This window comes from Corvus moneduloides, chromosome 6, assembly GCF_009650955.1.
Source record: "Corvus moneduloides isolate bCorMon1 chromosome 6, bCorMon1.pri, whole genome shotgun sequence".
NCBI lineage: Eukaryota > Metazoa > Chordata > Aves > Passeriformes > Corvidae > Corvus > Corvus moneduloides.
In genome coordinates, this window is record NC_045481.1 from 39,415,945 (window position 1) to 39,440,154 (window position 24,210).

The 24,210-nt window shown below is 43.1% G+C and overlaps 1 protein-coding gene across 3 annotated transcripts in view; it reads right to left on the reverse strand.

The window, feature by feature from the left end:
• The window catches only part of LRP4 (LDL receptor related protein 4), an 83,738-nt gene that overhangs the window by 23,654 nt on the left and 35,874 nt on the right, over positions 1–24,210 (reverse strand). For all 3 annotated transcript variants that reach the window (XM_032112290.1, XM_032112289.1, XM_032112291.1), the window contains exons 2-9: positions 18,559–18,705; positions 8,267–8,383; positions 6,556–6,669; positions 5,997–6,113; positions 3,426–3,554; positions 2,952–3,071; positions 2,696–2,821; positions 273–398 (exon numbers count right to left, since the gene is read on the reverse strand). In XM_032112290.1, the coding sequence (XP_031968181.1) occupies positions 273–398; positions 2,696–2,821; positions 2,952–3,071; positions 3,426–3,554; positions 5,997–6,113; positions 6,556–6,669; positions 8,267–8,383; positions 18,559–18,705 (996 nt within the window). The remainder of the gene's footprint in view (positions 1–272; positions 399–2,695; positions 2,822–2,951; positions 3,072–3,425; positions 3,555–5,996; positions 6,114–6,555; positions 6,670–8,266; positions 8,384–18,558; positions 18,706–24,210) is intronic.

Below are 24,210 nucleotides of genomic sequence, written 5' to 3' on the forward strand. Positions count from 1 at the left end.
CAGGACAGCAGAGCTCAGATTAACTTGTTTTTAGGATTCAGTATCTCTGCAGGCAAGTGGTGATACCTGAGATCATAATCTTTTCCCCATTATTCCTTGTGTGAAGTCTTTAATTGGCAAAACCAACAAGGTTTTTTTCTTCAATCTTTAACTCTCTCCATTACCACAGCTCAGGCTTTCTTTCCTACACGTATCCTTCAGTAACACCAGATAGATTCCCACACATTACTGAGCCTCCATTTATGTTTAAGACTGAACTTGGGAGGACTTACGGCAGTTTTGATGTGGGCTCTCATCACTGCCATCTCCACAATCATTTGCTCCATTGCACAGCTTCCTCTGGCCAATACAACGCCCGTTCTCACACAGGAACTGGTCTGGGGCACACTGAGGGGTGCCTGCAATAGAAGAAGGGAAAAGTAGCACACCACAGCTTACTGATGGAACAACAGTGATGGTGAAGAAAAGAATACAGAACATTTTCTAAGATTTGTTACAAACTTTTCATATGAGCACAAATCCATTACTTCCTCTTTTCTTGAGTTCAGCTCATCTAGCACTCCTTACTGCTCCACATATTTTTATGCTGATTTGGAGGTCTGCAAACTCTCCTCCAATCTGAGTCCACTGTTGCTTTACTGTGAAGCTTGTCTAACTAGTTTCTCTTAGAATGACTGGAAGGTCCTAGCTTAGCTCCCCTTGGTACCAGAATCCACAGCTCTACTCAGCATGTGCAAAGGAGGAGTCAGTTCCTCAGTTTAATAATCTGATCTGTCACAGCAGCATGGCTATGGATCTTAAGCCTGCATAGGAAGGAACATCTTGTCTAGCCCTAGCTGCACTTTGATGGACTTGGAATGAGATTTACATGCATCCCTGAAATCTGAGCTCAGGCAACAGGATTTCACATGACCTACACACTTCAACTTCTGCTGTTGGCAAGGAGACTGCACAGAATTCTTGTAAGCAAAGTAATACTGTTTGTAGGGACTTTGCCAATCTGATTGTTTCTTCAGCAATAACTGCACTGTCCTGTTGCCTCTTACTTCTTTTACCTCTTAAGGTGACTTGATTAGCAGTCCCTAAATCATCACCCTCTGATAATCTTACAAAGATAACAGGACAGTACAGTTACCAGCAGAGAAACAATCAGATTGGCAGACTGCCTGTAAGCAGTGTGGAAAAGGGTAGTTGTGAGATTAACAAGTACAGTTAAGAACTACAGACACAGAGTGGGAACATAAAACCAAACCACATGCAGATTCACTTTTCAGAGCACAGGAATACTTTATATGAATGATTCTGAAACTTGGGACTTCATTTGTCATATCAAACATAAAGATCCTTACACCAGCTGATTGCCAAGTATTTTAGGAATCTTCTCTATGGCCAATAAAAATATGATTCTGCACTAAAACCAAGAGGATTTTAACTCTTGCTACAGACATTGGGACACTACACTGTGTCACTTAGATGAGCCAGTACACATCCTGCTTGGAAAACCCAGTTTAATTTTCACCGTAGACCTTTCACTCTCACCATAAATCTAATGTAGAGCTGTACAACTAACCTCACAGTTAACAATACCTTGTGTTTGGTTTGATGTGGACATAGTGAATTTCAGTGGTTCTGGAAGTTTGACTTGGTTTCTAGGTGGCAATTGTTCTTTCAGTACCTCTAAATACCTTTGTTATCAGGATGAGGAAACAGGGTTACTAGCTTGTCTTTAAGTACAATTGCTTTTTCCAGGATCACCACACTGATGCTCAAAACAGCTGACCAATGGAGAGCAGCTGCTCTCAAATGACTACAAAGTGTGCCTCTCCAGGTCATCTGAGCTCAGCTGTCCTTGTAGAACACCCACTCTCCACTTGTCAACAGCCCCCAAAACAAGAGGTACAGTTTCATAAATCCATTTTGTCACCCCTAAAACCACTGCTCAGAATACACTGATCCAGAAGGATTGGTACACATAGCTGGGCTCCACTCACTAGGATGAATTCATGAACCAGTACACTCTGTTCCTCAACAAAGCCTATAGACATCCTGAAGGCTTTAAGGAAAAGAAAAGATTCTAGACATTCCTTGAATCCTACCTTAACACTAGGGTGTGTTGAAATCCTCCTCCTCTCCATAACCACTATCACACAAAAGAATACCAGTATGTGAAATGAATACTAGAAAGAGCAATTCCTGAGCAAATATCTAAGGGAGAAGCTGACAACCTTAATCCTCTGAAACAAAGGCTTTATTCTTCTCTTCCACTAAATGTCCTTTTTGATTCCACTGCCTGCTAGAATTGTCAGCAATTTCACAATGCAACATGAAAGCCATCCAGAACTACCTAGAAGGCAGTTAGTATATAAGTTAGTATAGCCCATATGATAAAGGTAGTAACTTGGCACATTATTGATGTTTCCAAGTCTGAATGGAATTGTCCCAGAGCTCTGTGGTAATTCACAGTGTAGGGACAAGATAGGAGGATACTTGACCAGAAAACACCTTCACCTAAGTTAGTTTAAGCACACAGACCTGCACAAGTTGGCAAGCATATAAGATGACCTACAGATCCCATTCTCTGGGAAGGACCGAAACTCTAGGCTGAACTCACTGAAGCAATCCAAAACAGACTTCACTACCTATTACCTTCAGAATGGAAACATTAGCTATTAAGCAGCAAGGCAGCAGGTCAAACCTGTGTTCTCACAGTTCTCCTCATCACTGTTGTCAGAGCAGTCATCTTCCCCATCACAACGCCAGGACAGACGGACACAGCGTCCCGACTTACAGCGGAACTGGTCAGCTGTGCACATAGACATAGCTGAGGGTCCAAAAAAGGAATATTAGGTGAGCAAGAAGGATCAGAAGAGAGCCAATTCCAAAGCTAACTGTCCCAAACACTCTTTTGCATCCACAGAAATGGAATGTTTCCACCAGTTCCCAGCACTCACTGCAGTTCCTCTCATCTGACTGGTCATCACAGTCAAAGTCTCCATCACACCTCCAGCCAGCATTAATGCACAAGCCACTGTTGCACATGAACTCTCCAGAGCGACAAGGCTGGTGAGATGCTGCAGAGATGACAAAACACAAAAAGAGCAAACTCAGACCAACATAACACCCCCAAAGCTCCTCAGTACCACTCTTACCCTCCATTATTAAGGAACCTGGTCCTGAATAGATTTCTCCTGGAAACTGTTGTAATTCTTGTAAGCAGAAGTGCACTGACTACACAGTCAGTGTGTGTTCTCACCACTATTCTCACTTTCCAGAGTTAAACAAAACCCCTAATAATGAAGGAGCCAGCTTATGTGTGAACAATTAGATTGCCATCTACACTGTAAGCCCTTCCCAAGCCAATGCAAAATCCATTTAGGTTTGTAACTCTGATGCTTGGACAAGGACATCACCCTTTACTAACTTACAGCAGTCAGATTCATCAGACCAGTCCCCGCAGTCATCATCACCATCACAGTGGTAGATGTCCAAGATGCAGCGTCCATATGCACACTGGAACTCCTCCAAGCTGCAGGTGGCAGCTGGAACATCTGATGCTAACAAAGGAATCAAAGAAAGAATGTGTGAGGTGACAAGGTTCAGTCCAGTTTAGAAGCAACCTTCTCAGTCCCATAATGAATTGGCAAGTATTCAATGGAAAGGAGTTGGAAATTACAGCCATTGCTGCATAGCTCTGCATGATTTGTATTACTGAGAGGAATGCTGATTTTGCTTCACTGAAAAGCAGGTTAAACCTATATATAAAGACCCTCAAGCAGAGAATCCAGTAAATACAATTTTAAAAGAAGTTACATAGGATATTAGGCTATGAAGACTGAACTTTCCAAGAGTTAAACTCTAGAGAAGCAAAAAGCTATGAAGAATTGATGGGAAAGCCTCAAAAAGGATCCAAGAGTGTCGCATTCCATCTTATGCTTGAAATACTATGTCTTAGTGCCCAGAAAGTGTTTAAATTGTTTAATAAATCTGAAAAAAGCTAGACAGAAAAACAGAGAGAAAAATAAAGAAACCCTTAGGGACAGCTCCATATTAAGGACTGAGGCATGTCAGAATGCAAGGTTAAACTAAGGAGTGATTCCTTTAAAATTTTAACAAAAATAAGCACTTGAAGACCAAAGGAAGCAAGCAAGCAGCAGGGTGTCCAGGCCAGCACCTGACCTTTGAGGATTTCCCCCTCCCTTTCCTCTCAAGCTCTTGCCAAAACAACCATGCCTATTTAGCAAGGAGCACTGCCTGAGAGATGACCCTGGGCAAAGCCAAACAAACTAATGGGCATGGATTTGCCTACTGCTCTCTGTTCAACAGTACACTAAGTGGGAAGGCATGAAAAACATTTTGAGTCCCACAACAGAATCTGACACCTCTTCTCATACTGTCTGAAGAAGGCACTGTATGTTTCAGGTATACAAGTCTCCTAACTGAGGAGTTCTGAATATTAATCTATTAAACAAAACAGAAAAGAAAGACTGAAAAGAAAGAGTAGTCCGGGAAGTGAACTACACCTGCCTCTCCAACCTGAAGTAGTGGGTGCAGCTTGAAGGCATGAACTAAGAGCTTAATTCAGTGAGTGTCCAGTGGTTGGATATGAAAATGTGTCTTAATGTGTCCCTCACTAAAGGAGTCTGAATGTTTTTGGTTTCCTTGAGAAAATGAAGTCAGTGACTTAAATTATCATGTTGTGTGATTCAATTATAACACTCACATCCCCAAAAGAAACAAAAAGAAAAGAAAAAAAAACACCACAAAAAAGAAGAGTGTAGACCTGCCTTGTCCCAGATGAATGACAAACATGATTGTAGATAAGGAAAAGATGACAACCACATGGATGAAGATAAGAGAATAGGAGGTAGCCAAACTGACCTTCTTAGCAAGTTACTTAGAATGTCTTACAGAGACAACTGCCAGCCAGGACTGAAATAGCATTCCAGCTCAGGAAGCAGGGACACCACTTCTAGGTGCCCCTCCACTCCCACAGGAGGCAATGCTGGAACATCTCTCTTCCCTTCCTGAGGGTCTATTCACAGTCTTCGGTGAAGTGACAGGCAAGGGAATGAGAAAGGCAGAGAGCGAAAGGAGAAGGAGAGAGGCTGGCTTCCTCTTAGAGTCCTTCCCTGTCTTAGAAATGTTTGCAGCCCCTGGCTTTCTGCCAGCTCTCATTATCTGGAGAGATAAAAGACAACTCCCCCATGCATCCACTCCCCCTGCCCTTCAGGAGCTGGCGGCCCTCATCCCCCTCCCAGAGCCTTTTGAAGTTTCCTGCTATCTAGAACAAATTCTGCAAAATGCCTTTGAGAGCAGGGTGGGGGAAGGGACCACTGCAAGTTCCAGAGACATGGACAGTGCTAACAGACACAGGAGAGAGGCAGTGTGGATTAGAAAGGGACACAAATTCCTGTCCCACTTGCTACAAGCCTGTGAAGGCAAAGAAGGAAACAACTGTTGTGGGTTCTCATGCCCCAGCCCCAGCCTGCCCTTCAGCATCAGTCACTTTTTGGGAAACATCCTGCAAAAAGCACTTAAGTGAAAAGAGACTGGGCAAGCAGGAGGTGTCTTCAGTGTGCAGTACCTGAGGGTGCTTTCAATAAGCAGAGTACCCCTCCACTTCCAAAATTTCACTCAGGAATCAGACAAGAAGAAAAAGAAGGGAATAGTATTCTTGTCTTCCAGCTGCCCTTCAACTCCTCCAGTTTTATAGAGAACTATATTCAGTAAAGCATAAACCTCCTGCTCTGACTCAAGGTCACAGCTATGGGAAGGAACAGAGAAGCAGCAAGGCGCAGATGAAGTATGCCTGTGAGGTAACACAAGAGAGACACCATTCTTTTGCGCCCTCTGGGGTAGGCAGCAGAAGGCAGCATAGCTGCCAGTACAGGCAGGACTAACTCGATTTTGATCTCTGCTGCAGAAAACATGCCAAAACCCAAGGCAAGAGCAGGTCCAAAGGGCTGTTTCCTGTGATTACAAAGGAAAGCACTTACGGCAATTCTCTTCATCTGAGCCATCCTTGCAGTCTGTGTCCCCATCACAGAACCAGTGCTCAGCTATGCAGCTGCCGTCACTGCAACGGAACTCCTTCTCTGAGCACTTTCTCATATCTGCAGAGACAGCAACACAAACAAAGCCTTGGCTTTTTCCAGAGTACCCAGCAAAACACCACACCATCCTCCTGAAGCTCCTAGGGCACCCACAAACAAGACTGCTCATTAAACCATACATACCCATGTCAGGCAGGGCCTGAGCAAAACCATCATTGTTCATTGAACTGACACGGAGTGCTGGATTCAACAGTAATCCAAAGGGACTTCACAATGGCATGTCAAGGAATGGAAGGTCTCAAGGGATTTCTTTTGCCTGGCAGGTAAGGCACACAGCCCAAGATCCTAAGCAGCCAGCCCTTGGAGTGGAATATCCCACAAGTTCAGCCCACAAAAGCCAGCTGGAAGCCTTAGCCATGTTCAGGGGATCCTAGAACTGCACAGGCTGGACTCTGCACAACTCCTTTCAAAGTATTGTGAGGGCAGTATTTACATTACTCACCACACTGCTCATCACTGTTGTCCCCACAGTCATTGTCACCATCACAGTGCCATAGGCTGCGAATGCAGTATCCATTCTGACATGAGAACTCATCTTCCTCACACTCCCTTGGAGCTGCAGGGACACAACAGGGATAAGGTAAAGGCAAGGCAAGAAGATTTAGTTTGCAGAACACCAAATGTGTGACGTTACAAATCAAGCAACATCATCCTCCATGGACACGGTGATGCTGGAGAGCCGATTCCCCTAACAAATACCAGGAGAGCCACTGGGAGATTTCTTGAGTGTCTCTTTTCCACTCTGATCACACGCCAACAGTACAGCAGGCTCTAAAACTTGAGAACATAGGTTGAAGGAAGTAGCTGGAACAGAGAGATGAAGCCACCCATCCCTTGCTGGTATGTATTTGAGCACAGCCCCAAGCCAGACTCAAGATAACCCTGCACAGAAAAAAGGTAATCCACACCTCTTTTTAAATGAATTAATAGTCCCTATCATTATCTAACAAATAACTGCTAGTAGTGCTGTATTTCCACCTTCTTTTCACAACAATGCCAAAGCTGTCTTCAAAGCAAAGGGCACGTTCACTGAAGAGGGAGAGAGAAAATTTGAACCTCCTCTTCTGAACACCTCAGTATTTGCAGCCTCATTCCACTCTCCTTGCCAGTCTCCTAAGGAAGCTTGTCTGCAGACCAGTAAGGAAAGGAAAGGGACCGCAAATTTAGCACCCAAGGACTTCAGTCCAACAGAAAGCCTCCTACAGTTACTGCTAGTCTGAATAATCCCCCAGGAATCTCTCATGCACAGAACCTTGCCTTTCTCCTTTCATTAGTCTCCAAATCTTTTGATCACACGCTTCTCCACTGTTGCCTTAGATATGAGGGCATTTCGACCTTTTATGAAAAACAGAAAACCAGACCCAGACCTATATACCTTTTTCTTCATGAATATACTTGAATAGACTGGAAAACTGAGCTTAGTCCTGCATTCCAGAGCATCACGCAGGATGTCAATCCCTGAACTTTGCTTCCCAGTCCTTTGCCCAAAAAGGCAGGCTAAGATCAGGGATATACTGATCAGAAAGTGAACTCATTTCCATGTATTTAATGGACATGGAATACTTTACAGTCAAAAGCTTTATTTCCACATTTCTTGAGATGGGGTTCCTCCGTCAGAGTCACTCTGGAGCACCATGCACACAACTCTGTGTAGGCAGTATCCCTACAGCACCTCCCTCTCCTTAAGGAGCACTGTTTGAAGGGACAGGATGCTGGTGACAGCCCAGCACTGCAGAAAAGTCAGACAGTGGAACCTGAGGCCACAGGAAGTCAGCCAGACAGGCAGTTCAGTAGGATTTGGCAGGGGTTAGGTGTTTCCACTAACAGGGGAGGGCATGAAGAGCTCAGCTCAGGGAAGTGCTTCATGGGACATTAACTAGCAAAGCTGCAGGGCATAAACGGTTCTACAGCTGGATGGAGAAGCATACCCTCCCCCAAGACAGGCAGCTGAACAGCAAGCCAGGTGCCAAGGCAGCAGGGCTCACAGGTACACACCTCTGTCAGAGGCAGAATATAGCTTATTACAAGCCAGAGATCCAGAGGTCCAATTCAGGGGATAGATTTTTATATTCCTGTAATAAAAAAGGTCAACTTTCCCCAGGCATAGCAGGCAGGCACTGCACCCACCCTCTTCCCTCAGACAGGTGACTTACGGCAGTCCTGCTCATCAGAATCATCCTCACAGTCATTGTCTCCATCGCAGACCCATGACCGCCGGATACATTTTCCATTATCACAGTGGAAGTCCAAGGGGGAGCAAGTGGGCAGCACTGAAAGAGCAAAGAAACACCTCATGGAGCTGCAGCCAGCTTCCTTCCTGGGAACAAAGTTCCTTCCCTCCTGAGGAAGCAGAGCTACATCTCTTAGAAACAGAAGAAAAAATTTCAAGTCATCAGGAAGAGCTGTTCCTCAGATGGGGGTCAGGGTAGGTCTGTAGCTTGGCAGTCTCTCTTCCCCAGAGAAACACTGACCTTTCCACAATAAAGTAGCTGTCGCAATTCCCCCACTGAGTTCCTTTTTCCTCTTTCATCCTTGAGCCTGCTGTCCTCCCATAACTGCACTTGTTTTATAACAAGCAACATTAAACTATCAACATCTTTCCTGCATGCTTCCCAGTACAATCCATCCTGTTTCTATTACACAGCAAGTTCCTTAGGGTGAGAACTATCAGAAGCAATGTTTTGGGGAACAGGACTTGACAAAGTAACATGCTACAGTGTGTTTCAGCATGAGGGCTCTGTCAGGTTTTTTGTCTAAGAAATCTGCAAGGAGAAGCTTAGAGGCAGGAATCCAATGCTGGGGATAATTTGTTGTACCTCAGGTGTGGACAATAGAGTCCAAACCTTGCTCGAGGTTTCCATCCAGAAAGGATGGAAGGAGGGGACAGACATGTGATGACACTTGCCTACACAGGAGTCTGTTTGCAATGGAGTGCAACCACAAACCCACAGTGCTTGAAGAGGCCTGGAGCCACAAAGCTGGAATTCGAGGGGGAGCATCAGCCCTGTTCTTTCCCCCACAGATGAGAGGAACACTCAACCCCAGAAGGTTCATGCTTTTAAGTGCTGCCAGCTGTGGTAGGCAAGGGGCTGCACAAGATTGCTCCTGACAGGTGTGTGCTCCGAAGAACAGCCTTCGCTCAGCGGTGTGAAGGGGCGAGGGCTAGAAAGGCTACTGCCTGAAACCCTTTCATCCCAGCCCAGCTTGCCGACAGCACCTCCCATCTGTCACCAGGCAGGCCAGCCCTTTTCTGCTATGCTGCTACTCCTTTCCCTGCCAACACTATCCTGGAGGTGGGAGTGAGAGCAGAGGGAGGTGGGTAAAAAAAGAAGGTGAAGACAGCAGCCACACACAAAAGGAGGATGATTTAATAAGGAGAACAAATAGCCACATTTTCAGCTTTTCCAGCTTTCTCAACCTTCTGTTTCCCCTTGGCCCAGGACTGCTGCCAGTGTCCTGCTAAAGAAGCATGGATTACACATACTAAATTGTTCACTGCTCTCCATAAAAAGCCCTCCAAAAATTCTCACCAAGGGCCTGTCCTAAAAGCCCCCCTCTGTAAGAATACATTAGGGCAGATAAATTCAGACTTTCTCTAACATCCATTTTTCTAACCACAAATTCAAATCATCTTGTCCGCTGTTCCTGTAGTGTGGCAGGCATTTCTATACCTGAGGACATCACTACAGATGTAATTGCTCTCAACATTCAAAGAATTTGGCATTGGCCCTTGGGAAAAGGTCCTTCCCATCATGTCCACGCTATCCCATGCAGATATCTATCCATGTCATATCCAGCTACTTTTAGGCCCCAGAGGGGTATGAAGGAGAAAGAAGCACAAAAATCTGTATTTTCCCTCTACAGGTTTGACAGCACTCTGGTCTTCCAATAGCTGACTCTTTTCCTTACGTTGCACTTTCTCTGGGCACCCCTGTGCTGCTGCAGCAAAATGAAGGAGTTTCCTCTTCTTCCTCAGGGCAGGTGGAAGTAGAAAATTCTCCACTTTCCAAACTCTGCTTCCAAATAAAATCAAGACATTTTTGGACTCAGACAGTCAGTCCCACAGATCAGCCCTCTCTCCCCCAAGCACGACTTCCAAACACTGCATGCTGAGAAAACCTTCCGTGGCCTCAGCTGCAATTTCAGGACTAAGACCATTCATCCAGCATATGCTTTAGCATGACTAATCACCAAAGGACTGCACAGGAGCCACCTGGAAGGGAATTTGCATGCTCACTCTCCAGGGGAGAATTCTTCAGGCTCCCGGAGGGTTACGCCATTAGCGCTGGTTCAGAGCGGATACCATTATCCCACTGAACTGCTGCATCCCTTCATGAGGCAACGACATAAAATGAAATTCCACCCCTACAGGGAGCAGTTCAGCCAATTTCATACTCTCCCTAGATATAAAAATCAAGCTTCAAGCACAGGGGAAGAGAGCAAAACACAAACTGCCATATACAGAGGAGGACCAAATTCCCCAACCCAGCAGAGAGCAAGTGTGTGCTAGCCCAGACAACACCAGGGTGGAGGCAGGGTGGGATTAAATCCCCTTCTACAGGAGCTCTACTTTAAAGGAGGAAGAAAAACCACAAACCCACTTGAGACCAAAAAACCCAAACTAATGAATGAGGGCTGGTGTCTCATAGAGCAGAGGAACTGCCAATGGGATCAGGGCAGGGATCCACATAAACTTGTAACCTGAATCTAATAATGGTCAGAAACAGATGCTTCAAAAGAAAATGCAAGAAATTCTGGGAGCAGCTTTCACATGGGGGCAGCCTCTTCCTAATCCCCCTCTTCCTAGGTCTGCCCTCCCAATCCCTTCTTCCCACTAAAAAGCACGCTGCTTACACAGAAACATTCCTGTTTCTTTCTATTTGTTCTAAGCACATCAGGCTCCAGTTCCACTGCACAGCCCTTTGCTCTAGGGTTGTTACTAATCAGCTCTTCTGTTGGCCATTTATTACTTCATATTTTGATGGGTTTTATTCCCACAGAGTTAAAGCTGAGGCCATATCACTAGCCCACAGTGAATGTTTAGTACTGTTGTAAATACATCCAGAGTGTCTGGAAATTTGAAGTTAAGAGGAAATTCAAAAGTTAGGAGGTCACACTTAGGACACTCAAACAACCACCACTATGTTTTGTTCTGACATGATGGAGCAGCTATACAATCTGGTAAGTGTATTGCTTTTACTCATACAGCTCATTTTAAAAACCATAGTCAGAAGATGTGATACAAATGAAGCAGGATGAATTCTCTTCACTGACAGAGGTGGAACAAGACCTCTTCATCTTGCTGGAGGACAAGCTGGATTAGCATCAAGAAGACTAGAAACTGAATCCCTATATTCTCTTCCCAGCTTATATTGATGCATGACTCTGGGATAGTTCTGCTTCTTTAGCCCAACCAGTTCTCCAACCCGTAAAATGAAGGCTGTTTATTACTCTCTCAGACAGCTGCAAGTCCTTCATAGGCAGCACTTCCACGGATAAGAAAGCAACCACAGATTGTACTAACATGCTTCCACCAGTACTCATAGCAGGATTAGGCTATGCCAACACTAAACACAGTTAAGCTTCAACCCCCCTTCTCTGCTCCATTCCAGCTTGATCTCTCCCTATCTATGCAAAGAAACAATATTTTCCTAAAAGAAATTAGCAAAGGTAAGTCCCAGGATGGAGTTGAAGGCAGGCAAATACCCAGACAGACAGGGACTAACTTGCCTCCCCAGGCAGAGCCAGAGGCAGGGTGGGGAGCAAACCCAAGGAAGGGGAGCCAGTGGAAGGAACTAGGCTGGGCAGCAATAGCTAAAGAGAGCACATCTGTCAACTGACAGTGAGCAATACAAAAAGGCCTTTGAACTTCCAACCATTTCCCTGAGCTCATCCCTCTGCGTGGTCACACTGGACATCATCCAATGTTTCAGCAAAGCTAGGTCTATCATAAGCCTGCTATTCCTCCCCCTCTTCCAACTCCTATTACACAGGACACTCTTTTATTGCCAAGCAGGAGGAGAAGGGGGAGGGCAGAGGAAAAGGGAAGTTTATAAGGTGAAACGCAGACTGAATCACGTCCCATTGTCCTTTGAACACTTTATCCCTGTTGCCTGTTGAGAGCAGGTTGTTTTGTACCCAAGGACAGCAAGCAACTGGTGTTCAGAGCTCTGGAACGCAGAGAGGCTTGAACAACACTGGCTGCTTAATTAGACAAACTCTCATTCACATGAAGAATGAGAAGTTAATTTAAAACAAAAATACAACAACAGCAAAAAAAGAAAAATCATGCTACCTACATTAGAAAAGTGCAGCCTGACCCCCAGCTATATCCATACTCATGTATGTGTATAAACACATACATACCCACAAACAGACCTGTTTGCTGAGATTGCAGCACAGCAGGCAAGAAGTCCAGAGAAAAAAATAAAGGAAGAAAAAGGAGACACTACATTTTACTAACATTTTGTTAGTAAAAAATCTAATTCCAGAATGACATAAAATGTTATTGCACTGCTGAACTGTATTTAAGGATGTTGCCGGACAAAAGAAAAAAAAGGAAAAAAAAAATTGGAAGAGTAATCAGCATCCAATCTTTCACAGCCCTTTGATCACAAGCACTCTGCCTGAGGGGGCACTGCATTAATTCTGGTGCCTTTTAAAGGAAACACACATACTCCAGGCCCAATAAAATGACAAAGTTGCAGATACGGAACTGGTCTGTTTTCAACAGAATATTGAACTCTTGACAAGAGTTCCTAATTTGTAAAACTTGGAAGTTTAGAAGTGAAGCTTCATGTAAGCCATTGCATCTGAGCTCAAGACTCGTGATTAAGTGAATGGCAGAAGAAAAATTTTTTTTTTATATTTCCACTAATTTTAGTTAAAGACCTGTGAGATTTTTATCCTAAGGTCACCTTAACATTTTTTGTTGTGGGGCTGATGAGCAGGTTATACTGATCGTCCTGCCTGGCAAGAAAGGGACCATTTACTGGGCTTGAATGAGCTGTAGCCCAACAGGATCTGAGTAGATTTCTCCGTGGGACGGGAACAACAGATCACTTTCAGTGATCTTTAAGGTAAGAGACGTAAATTTTTCTTCAGTCCCTTTAAATGAAGAAGTATTGTACAACAGTGCATGGAGCTAAGCAAGCAAGTCTGTGTCCCAAGAACTAACACATTTACAAGTTAATTATGTATGATACAGATCCAAAATTTAGAGCAAGAAGGCTCTTCTAGGGGGGGATGGTTATGGGGAGATTTGGTGTATCTTATGAGAAACAGAACTATTTATCAATCCTCAGGCCAAGTTTACTCAGTTGTCCTTTCACCCTTGCCACAGGAAGTAAGACTCATTCACACCACGCAGGACTTCAAAGGGCGTGCAGGACGGCAGAATGAAAACCATTCCTCCGCTTGCATGCGGCTTTCGTTAGGGACGGGCCAGAGCAGTCTCTGTTGGCACAAGGCAGGAAGGCAGCTGAACTACTCTGTGCATGTGTAGCAAGGGCGTCCAAGCCAGACGCTGTGAGCAAGCCAGAGAGCTGACACCAGACAAAGTCTATGGAGCTGGCATGACAGCTGGCAGGTTGCTTATTGCTATTATTACTACAGCACTCTGGCTTGTAAACATGATCCAGAGCAGGAAGCAAACATGTCACGGAATAAATGGCTTCCATCACAGCAGGGCTTCAAATTTGCAAGGAGAACAGTTTCTGTCACAGGTAAGCAAAGGCATGGTTCTCCCAAAACCAATGGAAAATACCTATGGAGAAGCAGACGTTCTGGGGACACCAATATGAGTGTAAAGTGTCTGGGGTGTACAGAAATGGTGACAGCTGAGGAAAAATTTAGTGCAACCAACTCAAGAAGTGGTAATTTTTTTTATAGTATGCAACAGAATAAAAAAAAAACCCAAACAAAGTAAAACACACCATATTTTAAGAATTTATCTCAAAACTGAAAAGATCTCTGAAAAGGAGTGTTTCCCGTGTCTGCTTTTGTTTTTCATAGCTGTAACTCCACTCACTTCCAAGTATCTTGCTTTTTTTTTTTTTTCTTTATTTAGCAAACTCCAATCAACTACTCAAGCATATATGCAGTACTACATAGATACAGGTGCAAGACTGAATCTTGACTTGCTAAAGTAATTTTCACCTTAACCCCCAGCCTGTTTCACTCTCTGGCTTTATTAGTCCAGTAGTCCAATGTCTTCACATTTTCCTCTCCTCTTCCAAGGAAGTAGACAGAACTCTCTCAGCAAATCATTCTTCTTGTTGTGTTGGCTTACAGCATACATCTGAGCATATGATACACTGAAGTAAAGCACCTCAAAAAGGTATGGTTGCAGCTTTATTTCTCTGGAAAGTTTGGATATACACAGGAGAAAAAAGAAAATCCTGTAATTCTAAAACTAGCTTGCAGCAGACCAGTGGAAAGGTGGACTTCCTTGCAAACACATCTGTTCACTCTTCCAGTCAGAGATATCTACTTGATATTATAATTCCTGCCTGTAAAACTCAGAGCTGCACATCCATAGAATTGCTGGAAAAGAACTTCAATAGCTTTATCATCTCAGAAGAGTCCATATGAAGTGGTTGCACAGACTGAGGTTCGTAAGTCAGAACAAACAACTGGAGCATGAAGACTAGCCCCATGGTTTTAGAGGAATTTTTAAAATAGGCCTTTAGTATATCTGCGGCTTGCTTGATGACTTCATCAAGACAATCCAAACCTTTAGCTCAGTATTTGTATTTAAAAGAAATTTACTAATTTCAGTCAATAAATAAAACCATAAATCAAGTTCAAAACAGAGAAGCTCAAAATTTCACTCCAATCAGGAAACTGTATGTATGTCACAGACACAGCTAGGGAAGGAAAGAAAAATTGGTGAATCAACTGTTCTCATGTACTATGTGCATCACTGCTGATTCGTGAGAAGCTTAAACTGATTTAAAGTTCAAGTTGCTGTTCCAAGGGGCTCAAGCCCTGCCCCAGCTCTTGCACTCCTGCTGCCCTGTTTAAGCTTGGCACAGTCAGAAAACAGAGGAAATGGAAAGTTAACCCCACAAACAAGTACACCTTCACAAGGCTCCTGTACACCAAAAAAAAGGGAGGGATTTAGCAAGCAACCTGCTCTGGCAAAAACGTTCAGTGCTATAATAACTAAGCAAGACAAGAAACAGCACAGACAACTACCACAAACCTACACTGTAGAGTTGATCTAGTTCTTACAAGCTAAGAATAGTATCATACCTGGATTCATAATGAGCAACTACTCAGAGCAAGATATAACAGCCTTAATGGAGTAAGTGCTCCTAGGGCTCCTCCACTGCAACCTTGCACGTGTGTGCTGAAGTCATGCACTTAAGCAATGGGGCAAAGGATGCTATAGAAATGTTCACGTTTTATTTTTGCTTTCTTCTTTCCACTAAATTGCACTTCAAGTACTGCTGGCTGTCAGCTGAAAAAGTTCTCTTCTTTGTATCTATTCTACCAGGATGCAATATTTAAAAAGGCAGCTCCTATTCTAGTCCTTCCCCTTAAGTCACTTTTCTACTCTGTATAAATGGAGCTCTTTGTCTCCCCTTCCATCTTGTCAAACCTACCATCTTTCTCTGTACATGCTAGCTTTCCTCTATCACTAAATTGCAGAGACCTACAGCACAAGTTATGTCCTGAATAAGAACACAGAATCACCAAGGTTGGAAGAGACCTTCAAGACCATCTAGCCCAACAGTCAACCTAAACCACCCCTAAGCTACATCCTCAAGTACCACTTTCAGACACTTCCAGAGACCATGACTCCACCACCTCCCTAAGCAACTTATTCCAAAGTCTGACTGCTTTTTCAGTGAAAAGTTTTTCTTCTAATGTCCAAGCTGTACTTTGCCTGGTGCAACTTAAGGCCATTTGCTCTCATTCTTTCACTTGAGACATGGTAGAAGAGACCAACCCCCACCTCACTAAAACTTCCTTTCACGTAATTTTAGAGGGCAATAAGGTTCCCCAAGCCTCCTTTTCTCCAGGCTAAACACCCCCAGCTCTCTCAGCTGCTTCTCCTAAGACATGTTTTCTAGACCCTTCACCAGCTCCGTTACCCTTCTCTGGATGTACTCCAGCACCTCGGTGTCCTCCTCGTAGTAAGGGGCCCAAAACTGGATACAGCACTTGAGGTGTGGCCTCACCAGTGCTGAGTACAGGGGGGCAATCACTAGTGGCCACACTAGTGCACACTAGATGCACTTTCAGGTGCATCCCATCTGGGCTCACAGACTTGTGGGTGTCTAATTAGCATAGCAGGTCACTAACTACTTCCTTCTGGATTATGGGGGCTTCACTCAGCTCTCTGCCACTAAGTTCCAGCTTGAGGAACTGGGTATCCTGAGGACAATTGGTTTTGGCATTAAAGACTAAGGCAAAGAAGGCATTAAGTAACTCAGCCTTGTTCTCATTTCCCTGACACTATGCTACCCTCTACATTCAGCTAAGGGTGAAGATTCTTCTTAGGCCTCATTTTGCTGCCAATGTATTTATATAATTTTTGTTGTTGTTGTCTTAACTGCAGTGGCCAACCTTCTTAGAAATTGTAAATTAAAAAAGGCAGAAGCCAAACCCAGTTCCCACATTCTCTGCATCCCTTTATATTCTGCCTCCTATATGTCTACCTCTATTTTATATTCTTCCCAATCTCCAGTGCCTGAGAATATCAGCAGATTGCTCACAGTTCAGTACTGCTTCCTAGTTTGTACAGCTTCCATTCAAATAGCTACAGGCCAGATGTCCTTAATATATTGTATCTTACTGTGCAAGACTGAAAGGTTCCTCTCTTTCAGGACACAGAGAGAGACATGATGCATCAGTAGATGCCAAGAGAAGAGTGGAAGGAAGTAGCACAAAAATAAACGTTTTTCCTCAAAACACAAAATCTGCCTCTATTTGTAATACAAAGACATCCCAAACAAGAGGTGGCATATTCATCTCTAACAGCCCTTAGTGGATTATACATCCATAAACTTGTCAGATTGCTGCTTGAGAATGCTTCTGAAATTTCGAACAGTGTTTTTTGGCAAGGAGAATCACAGTTTAGGCATATGTTGTATGAAGCAACTCTTGTTAGCTTTGAACCACCTCCTGCTAGCTCCTGTGGAAGATCTTATCTCTCCCACCCCCAAGTCCTACCATGCCTGATTAGCTTAAAACTTTTGGTGCTGGAAGTTGTTGAATTACAAAGAAAATCATATCAGCAAGTATCACTTGTCTAAATTGTTACTGAGCCCACCAAGAAAAAGTCAAAACAATCCCACTAGCATGCCCCCGATCTCCTCACCTGCCTGAAAAAAAAAAAAAAAAAAACATACAAAAAAAAAAGAATTTTCCTCTGTGCTTAGTAAGAAGCCAGCAAAACCAGCTTAGCTATTGGATATGCCTTACCTCCCCAAGACTCAAGGTCTTCCACATTGCTCAATGACTGCAAAATTTTAAGAAACAAGAATTGAGAAGGAATCAAATTTTCACAAAGCTGGGTTGATATCTCCCACATTTAAGGAAGAAGAGACTCTTTAAGATAATATTTAAAAGATGAGGAAAGCTCCTTTCCATACAGTAATCAATGGCAGAAACCAGGGAAGGGTTAGAGAAAGATCCTGCAGAGGAAGATAAATTTCTCTCTCGTGTTCATTGACAGAAGCCTTGAATTTTCAGCTCTAGGGAAACTTTCAGGAAAGGAGTTTCATGACACCAGGCCTTTTTTTCCTCTCTTCAATTCTACCACACTCTATGGAATCCAAAGAGATGAAGTAAAAAAGGAACTTACTTGTGTCTCCACAGAAGGAGGCTTTCTCTATTCATCTCTATCAAGCTACACCCACTCAGAGTGACATTTCACATCAGTTCTCACCTAGCTGGGCTCAGCTACACGGATGCCAACAGTACAGATACATCGTAGCTGCAAGGTAACTTCTCTCAGCCAATCCCAAGACCAACAAATGTTATTTCAGTGTTTGCCTTTCCCTCCCTTCATAGGGCAGCCAGGAAAGAAACTAGAATGTTACTGAAGAGGGCAGACACACTCAATACGCCTCTTCACACTGTTTATTTTCCATTAATATTTACAGCAAAATCATATAATTTAATTCACAGATAGTGCTCTTGCAAGGGTGGAAAAATGAGAGGTACTGTTTTCTGTCCCTCCTCTCCCTTTAACATATTCCTGTCCAACAGCCATCTAAAACCAGCTGCAAAAAAAAGCCAAAGTTGGGCTTTCACTGTGGTTTTTATCGGTGGACAATGGCTTTGTTAGACTCCGAGTCAGTCAAAAGTAGGTCATCTACAATTGAAAACTTTTGTCATACAAATGGTAGGATGTGCCTGTAAAACAGAGAAGCACCTGCAAAGAAAAAGATATTCCATTTTCCCAAACACAAGTCAAGGATGGTATTCTTACTGCAGCCATCTTCATCGCTGTGGTCCCCACAGTCATTGTCTCCATCACATTGCCACTGAGCAGGGATGCACGTGCATTCACCAAAAGCACTGACAGCACAGGTAAAATGATTACGTCCACAGGAGCACTCAGTGCTACTTGTAACTCCTGTAAAGGAAAAAAAAAAGAAAGAATGAAAGATGTTTTGAAGACATCCCATCTATTTTAGAGTAAACATTAAATACAAAGTGACATCACAACTCTTCTCTGTACACACACTACTGTGTACGAACACATCCTCAACTGCAAAGGAAAATATACCCCCTCCTCACACTGCTGAAACTGGAGATCAATTACTATGCACAGTTTCTTGGAAAGGGGCTCTTTGAAGGCAACAGCAAAGTGCAACCTGCCAAAAAGAGAGTAGGGAATCAGAAAAATAATTCAGCACTAATCACAAACATCCAAGGAATGCCAGGTATCAGAAGACCCTTCTTACACTTTACAAACTCAGTCCCCACCTAGACCACAGCGCTGCTGCTGCTGCTGCTGTTCACTTAGTTCTGACAGCACAATACATGGGAAAACTCTCTGAAGTAGAATCCTTGCTATTTGAAGGGTCTTCTCCAAACCCTGAACTTTTTGGATGCAAACCTTTTGCATGCCACTATTGTAGACATTTCAGACTCCAGTGAAATCGGAAAAAAACCCTATTATTTACCTGTAAGCATTAAACTGTGACATTAGGCTGCACCTAACTAACATTTATAAGAGCAAGAAGATTTTCAACTTTACAATCTGACAAAAAGAAAATGCAGTCCAAATGATAATATATAATCTGATAAAAATATTTTTTCCAGCTTTAAAGTTAGCCTAAGAACCTCCCAGCCCTCCTTTCCCACCTTGAGAATAATACTCTAACACAACTCTTGACTCTCACCCCTGTGCAAATGCAACTATTTATGATATTATCCCACACTTCCTCTTAAAAAAAAAATCTCTGCCTTGAGAAAGAACAGGCTATAAACCAGCTCCCTCAAAAGGAAAAGGTCATGCCTGAACTTCTGTCTGACATTATCTAGACAATCTATATAATCAATATCACTGTTAAACAAATGATTACTCTATCAATCATCAACTCCCTCAGGCTAGTCTGGTTGGATTTTTTTGCATGGTTCCTTCTTTCTCCAATTCAAACAAACCTAAAGCTCTTAGATTAAACAATAGATCATAAGGAAAGAATTAGAGAGAAATACCTGCCCCAAGTGGTAATCACATACATACTGAGATATTTTCAGGCTTTTTGATTTCATTGAACTCACTCGTACATCTAGTATACCTGTGATTAACCATAAACTGTATCAATCTAAGCAAAAAGAGAAAACAAGCCTCATCATTTCCTTATTTTCCATTCTAATTGAGAAAAAGCAATAGCTGCAAAATTGATGTAATACTTCTGCAACTCGTTCAACAGTAGAATTCCCCCCAGTGAAGACATCCACTTGTGCAAGTAAAGCAAAGATTGGAGTTCAGAGGGGATACGCTTCTTCCTTGAAAAAGGATTACATTATGTTTCTTCTGCAACAAAACTGGCTGAAGAGTTTTCTGCCAGCCTCAGCTGCCTACTTGCAAATGCTACACTGCAGGTTGCAAGGCCTTAACTATAAGCTATTTTCCAAGCTGAACTGCACCAACAAATTGGTTGTGGGATTTCTATTCAGTCTGTCATGGGCTTAACAACCTTTTATTCTTTTGATCCTGTCCACTACAAGTTATCTTTGACAGGTTTAGTACAAAACATACATCTCAAGGTATTACTGCATACAACAGAGAAAGCAGCCAACATCTGGTGTAACAAGGGATAAAGGCTAAAAGAACAGGAGGCGAGTAAGGAATGAAAGAGGGCAGAGAGGTAAGATCTTTAGAGGACTTATCAGGTATGGCCAGGGCAATGGCTGGCTCAAAAAGACAGCAAATGGGTGACGCAGTCAGAAGGCAAAAAAAGCGACAGACATCCCTAAGGAAAAGCATCATCTTTGCAACATTTCAGACTAGTAGAAATAAACTAAAGGAAATTCAGAAGGACTACAACCACCCACAAAAATCAAACCGGTTTCCTCAAATTGACAACACAGAAAATTCAGAACAAACCATCTTCTGCTGTCACCTACAACCTTTTAAAAAGGCAGAACTAGTTGTATATTGTATCCAAAGTAGCTGCAGTTTAAACTACCTTTTCCAAAGCAATTTTCTACCATTATCCTCAAAAGCACTCCAAAACACTCATCCCAACTACTTTAAGCTCCAATACCCCTTCCTGTTGGAGTACATAAGACAACTATCATTTAGGTTGGAAAATATCTCTGAGGTCACCAAGTCCAACCATTACCCCAACACCGGCAGGTCCAGCACTTAACCGTATCTCTAAGTGCCACATCCATATGCCTTTTAAATACCTCCAGGAATGGAGACTCTACCATTCCCTAGGTAGCTTGTCCTCCAGTGCTTGACAACCCTTGTGGTGAAGAAATATTCCTGAATATCCAATCTAAACCTCCTCTGACACAACTTGAGGCCATTTCTGCTCATCCTGTCACTTTGTACCTGGGAGAAAAGACACCTACTTCCCTACAACCTCCTTTCAAGTAATAGTGGAGAGTGATAAGGTCTCCCTGAGCCTCCTTTCCTCCAGGCTAAACAACCCTAGCTCCTTCAACCCCTCCTCTTAAGACTTGTTCTTTAACCCTTTCACCAGCTTTCACCATGGCCTCCCCCATGAGCAGCATGGCAGTACAGCTCTGCAACAGCAAAGAAAGAATTAGTGCAGCTGTCCCAGTCTGCAAACCGTAACTTAATCTGCTGTATTGTCAAACACACAGCTCTCTTCAAAGTTGCTACTAATATTAGGTTATATATAAGCACACACATACTGCATCTGTTCTTCTCACCTCATTAAAGTTGCTATGTTCCATCATCTCTGCTTTGTGATTTTACCATGCTACTGAAACCGTTGGAAGCTGAAGGACACATTAGGACCCAGATACCAACACTCTCTCACATGCACTAGCTGGTGTCTGTAGTGCTATTATGTAAGCATACTTTGCTTAACTATTTTGAATTACAGCCTTTGCAAATCTAATGGTTTGTGATTTGTGACCTTTAGGGAAACCTTTGTAACCTTCTAGTCATTATAAATCATTATCTACCCTGGTGTTGCCCTTGTCAAATAATGCACATGATTGTTTGGAAAGCACACCAATTTCAACCTACGAACAGTATCAGAAACCAGTCCTGGATGGCTTGTCTGTCCCAGCAAAAAGAACAAGGTGAATGAAAGCTGGCACTCCTGAAGGCAGCAGGAATTTTCTCAATGATTTCAGCGTGGATAGTGTTTCACCTTTGGTGTCTCATGATTATTTCCCAGCGCTCAGAGCTCCAGTGACACTACCCTGTATCTGTAACAGTAGAGGGTCAGGAAGGATAAAGATGAGAAGCATGTTTTTTCCAGCTCCAAGCGGAAGTGGTGCACTTGGCGTGAGAAGCCCTAGCAGAGGACCTACTGTCTTACCTCAAAGTCTCAATAAACACTGGCAGCGTGAGACAGAAGACTAACCAAGCGCATATATAAAGCTCCAGTGTCACGTTTCAATCCCAGTTAGTCAGTGGGCCAGGAACAGGACGGAAATCAGCGCTTGCTGTTCAGGCAACTGGACCAACAATCAAAGAGGACATATCTAATTGCACTTTTACACATTATTCTGGAGCAGGAACAACAAGAGGCACCTCTGGGCTCAGTGATGACAAATATTTTTCCTGAAACTTTTCATCACATTGCAGGCTTGGACGTTTTACTAACTGTCTGTATTGAAAAATCTTTTCACTTATGCAGGAGGGAAAACCCCGACATATTTTAGCAATGCAATATATACAGAACAACACAAAAATCTAAACAGAGATATTGCCACATGCTGAGCTGATACCACTCAACTTTCCTGGCCTCTCCTGATACCTCATGTGACCACAGCACGAATTTCCTACTCTCTCATTTGCCTGTGGGTACAAACAACCAAAAAATCATCTTCACTGTCTGTAGTTTGGTTCCCTCCAGATGCATAGCAGCAGGATTCAGTAACCAAACAGTTTTCTAGCAAAATATACAAACAACCTCTGGATTTTAAAAACAGGAAGTCAGTCTAAACACAGGCCTCATACTTAACATCTGCCATCACCTTAAATTTAGCATGGTATGCTCAGTTTCTTCAAATTCCTTCCAAACATCTTCATATCGATCTGAAAAATGAAATGTCTCCTGAGGAAGGGTGAGTTGCTCCAACTCCCCTTAATAGTTAGGATCTATGTAGTTTTATGTCTAAAACTGGCAAAGCAGTTATGTAATTTCTGGCTGAAAATCAGAAGTCAATCATCATCTTGTTATTTCTACATATCTTTTGGGGGGGGCGGTGGGGGGGCAGGGCTGCTTTAACAGTATGTTGTTACTCTACTTCCCTCACCTCCCAGCAACTCTTCATCAGGCCAAACAATACAGCCCCATAAAGCAAAACCTAATACGCAAAGCTTCATTTTGCTGATAAGGTCATTTGCAACCCTCAGAGCTGTTACAGAGCAGGCCTGTATTTGCTACAGATTCATAAAAATATTGACATTACAAAGAAAACTTAAGTAGACAGGATAATTACAGAACTGGACTCTGTAGTGTTTGCTTTGATAGAAACAGCAGATTTCTGGTGGAGAGTGAAAACACAGTTTTGTTTAAGTCCTGATGGCATGCTTTATTCCAAAAAGAAAGATGCTAACCCGCTCCATCTTCAGTAAAAATAATGACACATGGCAGCTCTTATCATTATTTTGCAGCAATTCAACCTTTGACAGGCTGTTGCTTCAACATGGAATCATGCAACAGTCCAGTTTGGAAGGGACCTCAAAAGATCAGCTGGTCCAACCTTTTGTGGAAAAGGGAGCCTGGATGAAACTATCCAGCACCCTGCTACAGTTTCATCCTGAGAACCTCCAGTGATGGGGACTCTATCATGTCTCAGGGGAGCTAGTGGGGAGGTAGCATGATTGTTCTCACTGTAAAAAAGCATCTTTTGTTGAAATGAATACATTCCTGGTCTGTCAGTCTCTGGTAGCATTCTAGCACTATCAGAATTTTATCATATTCACATACAGATGAAGTTTCCTCAATGAACAACTGCAAAAGATCCTGGTTCAACGGTCAGCACCATGCTGCCTTTCCAAATTTTCTTTTGTGCAGGTATCAAGAACCAGCTACATAAAAGACTCCTCCACTCCACACCACCCCCTTGATTGTATCTTTTCCCTTTTTTTTCCCTAACGCAGAACCTCTGGCTGTTATTTTTAAAATCAGTAGTAGTAAGTTTACAATTTGTTTGTACTGCTCTCCAATTCTTCATGTACCTGTAACACAGGATAGCACAGCTAAAACCATGTCTAAGTATCCATTAAGTTCTATGCTGCAAGGAAAATAGCACCAATAGCTTTAAAAAAGTCAGAATTACAAACTTATTTGGCATTATTTACAGTTGCAGACTGTTCAGCTCAGAACCAGAAGCCTCTGGAAAGAACAATCATTCTCTTGGTGCAGGACTGAGTAACACATGGATATGGGTTTCTCCCCCTCCATGGACAGGC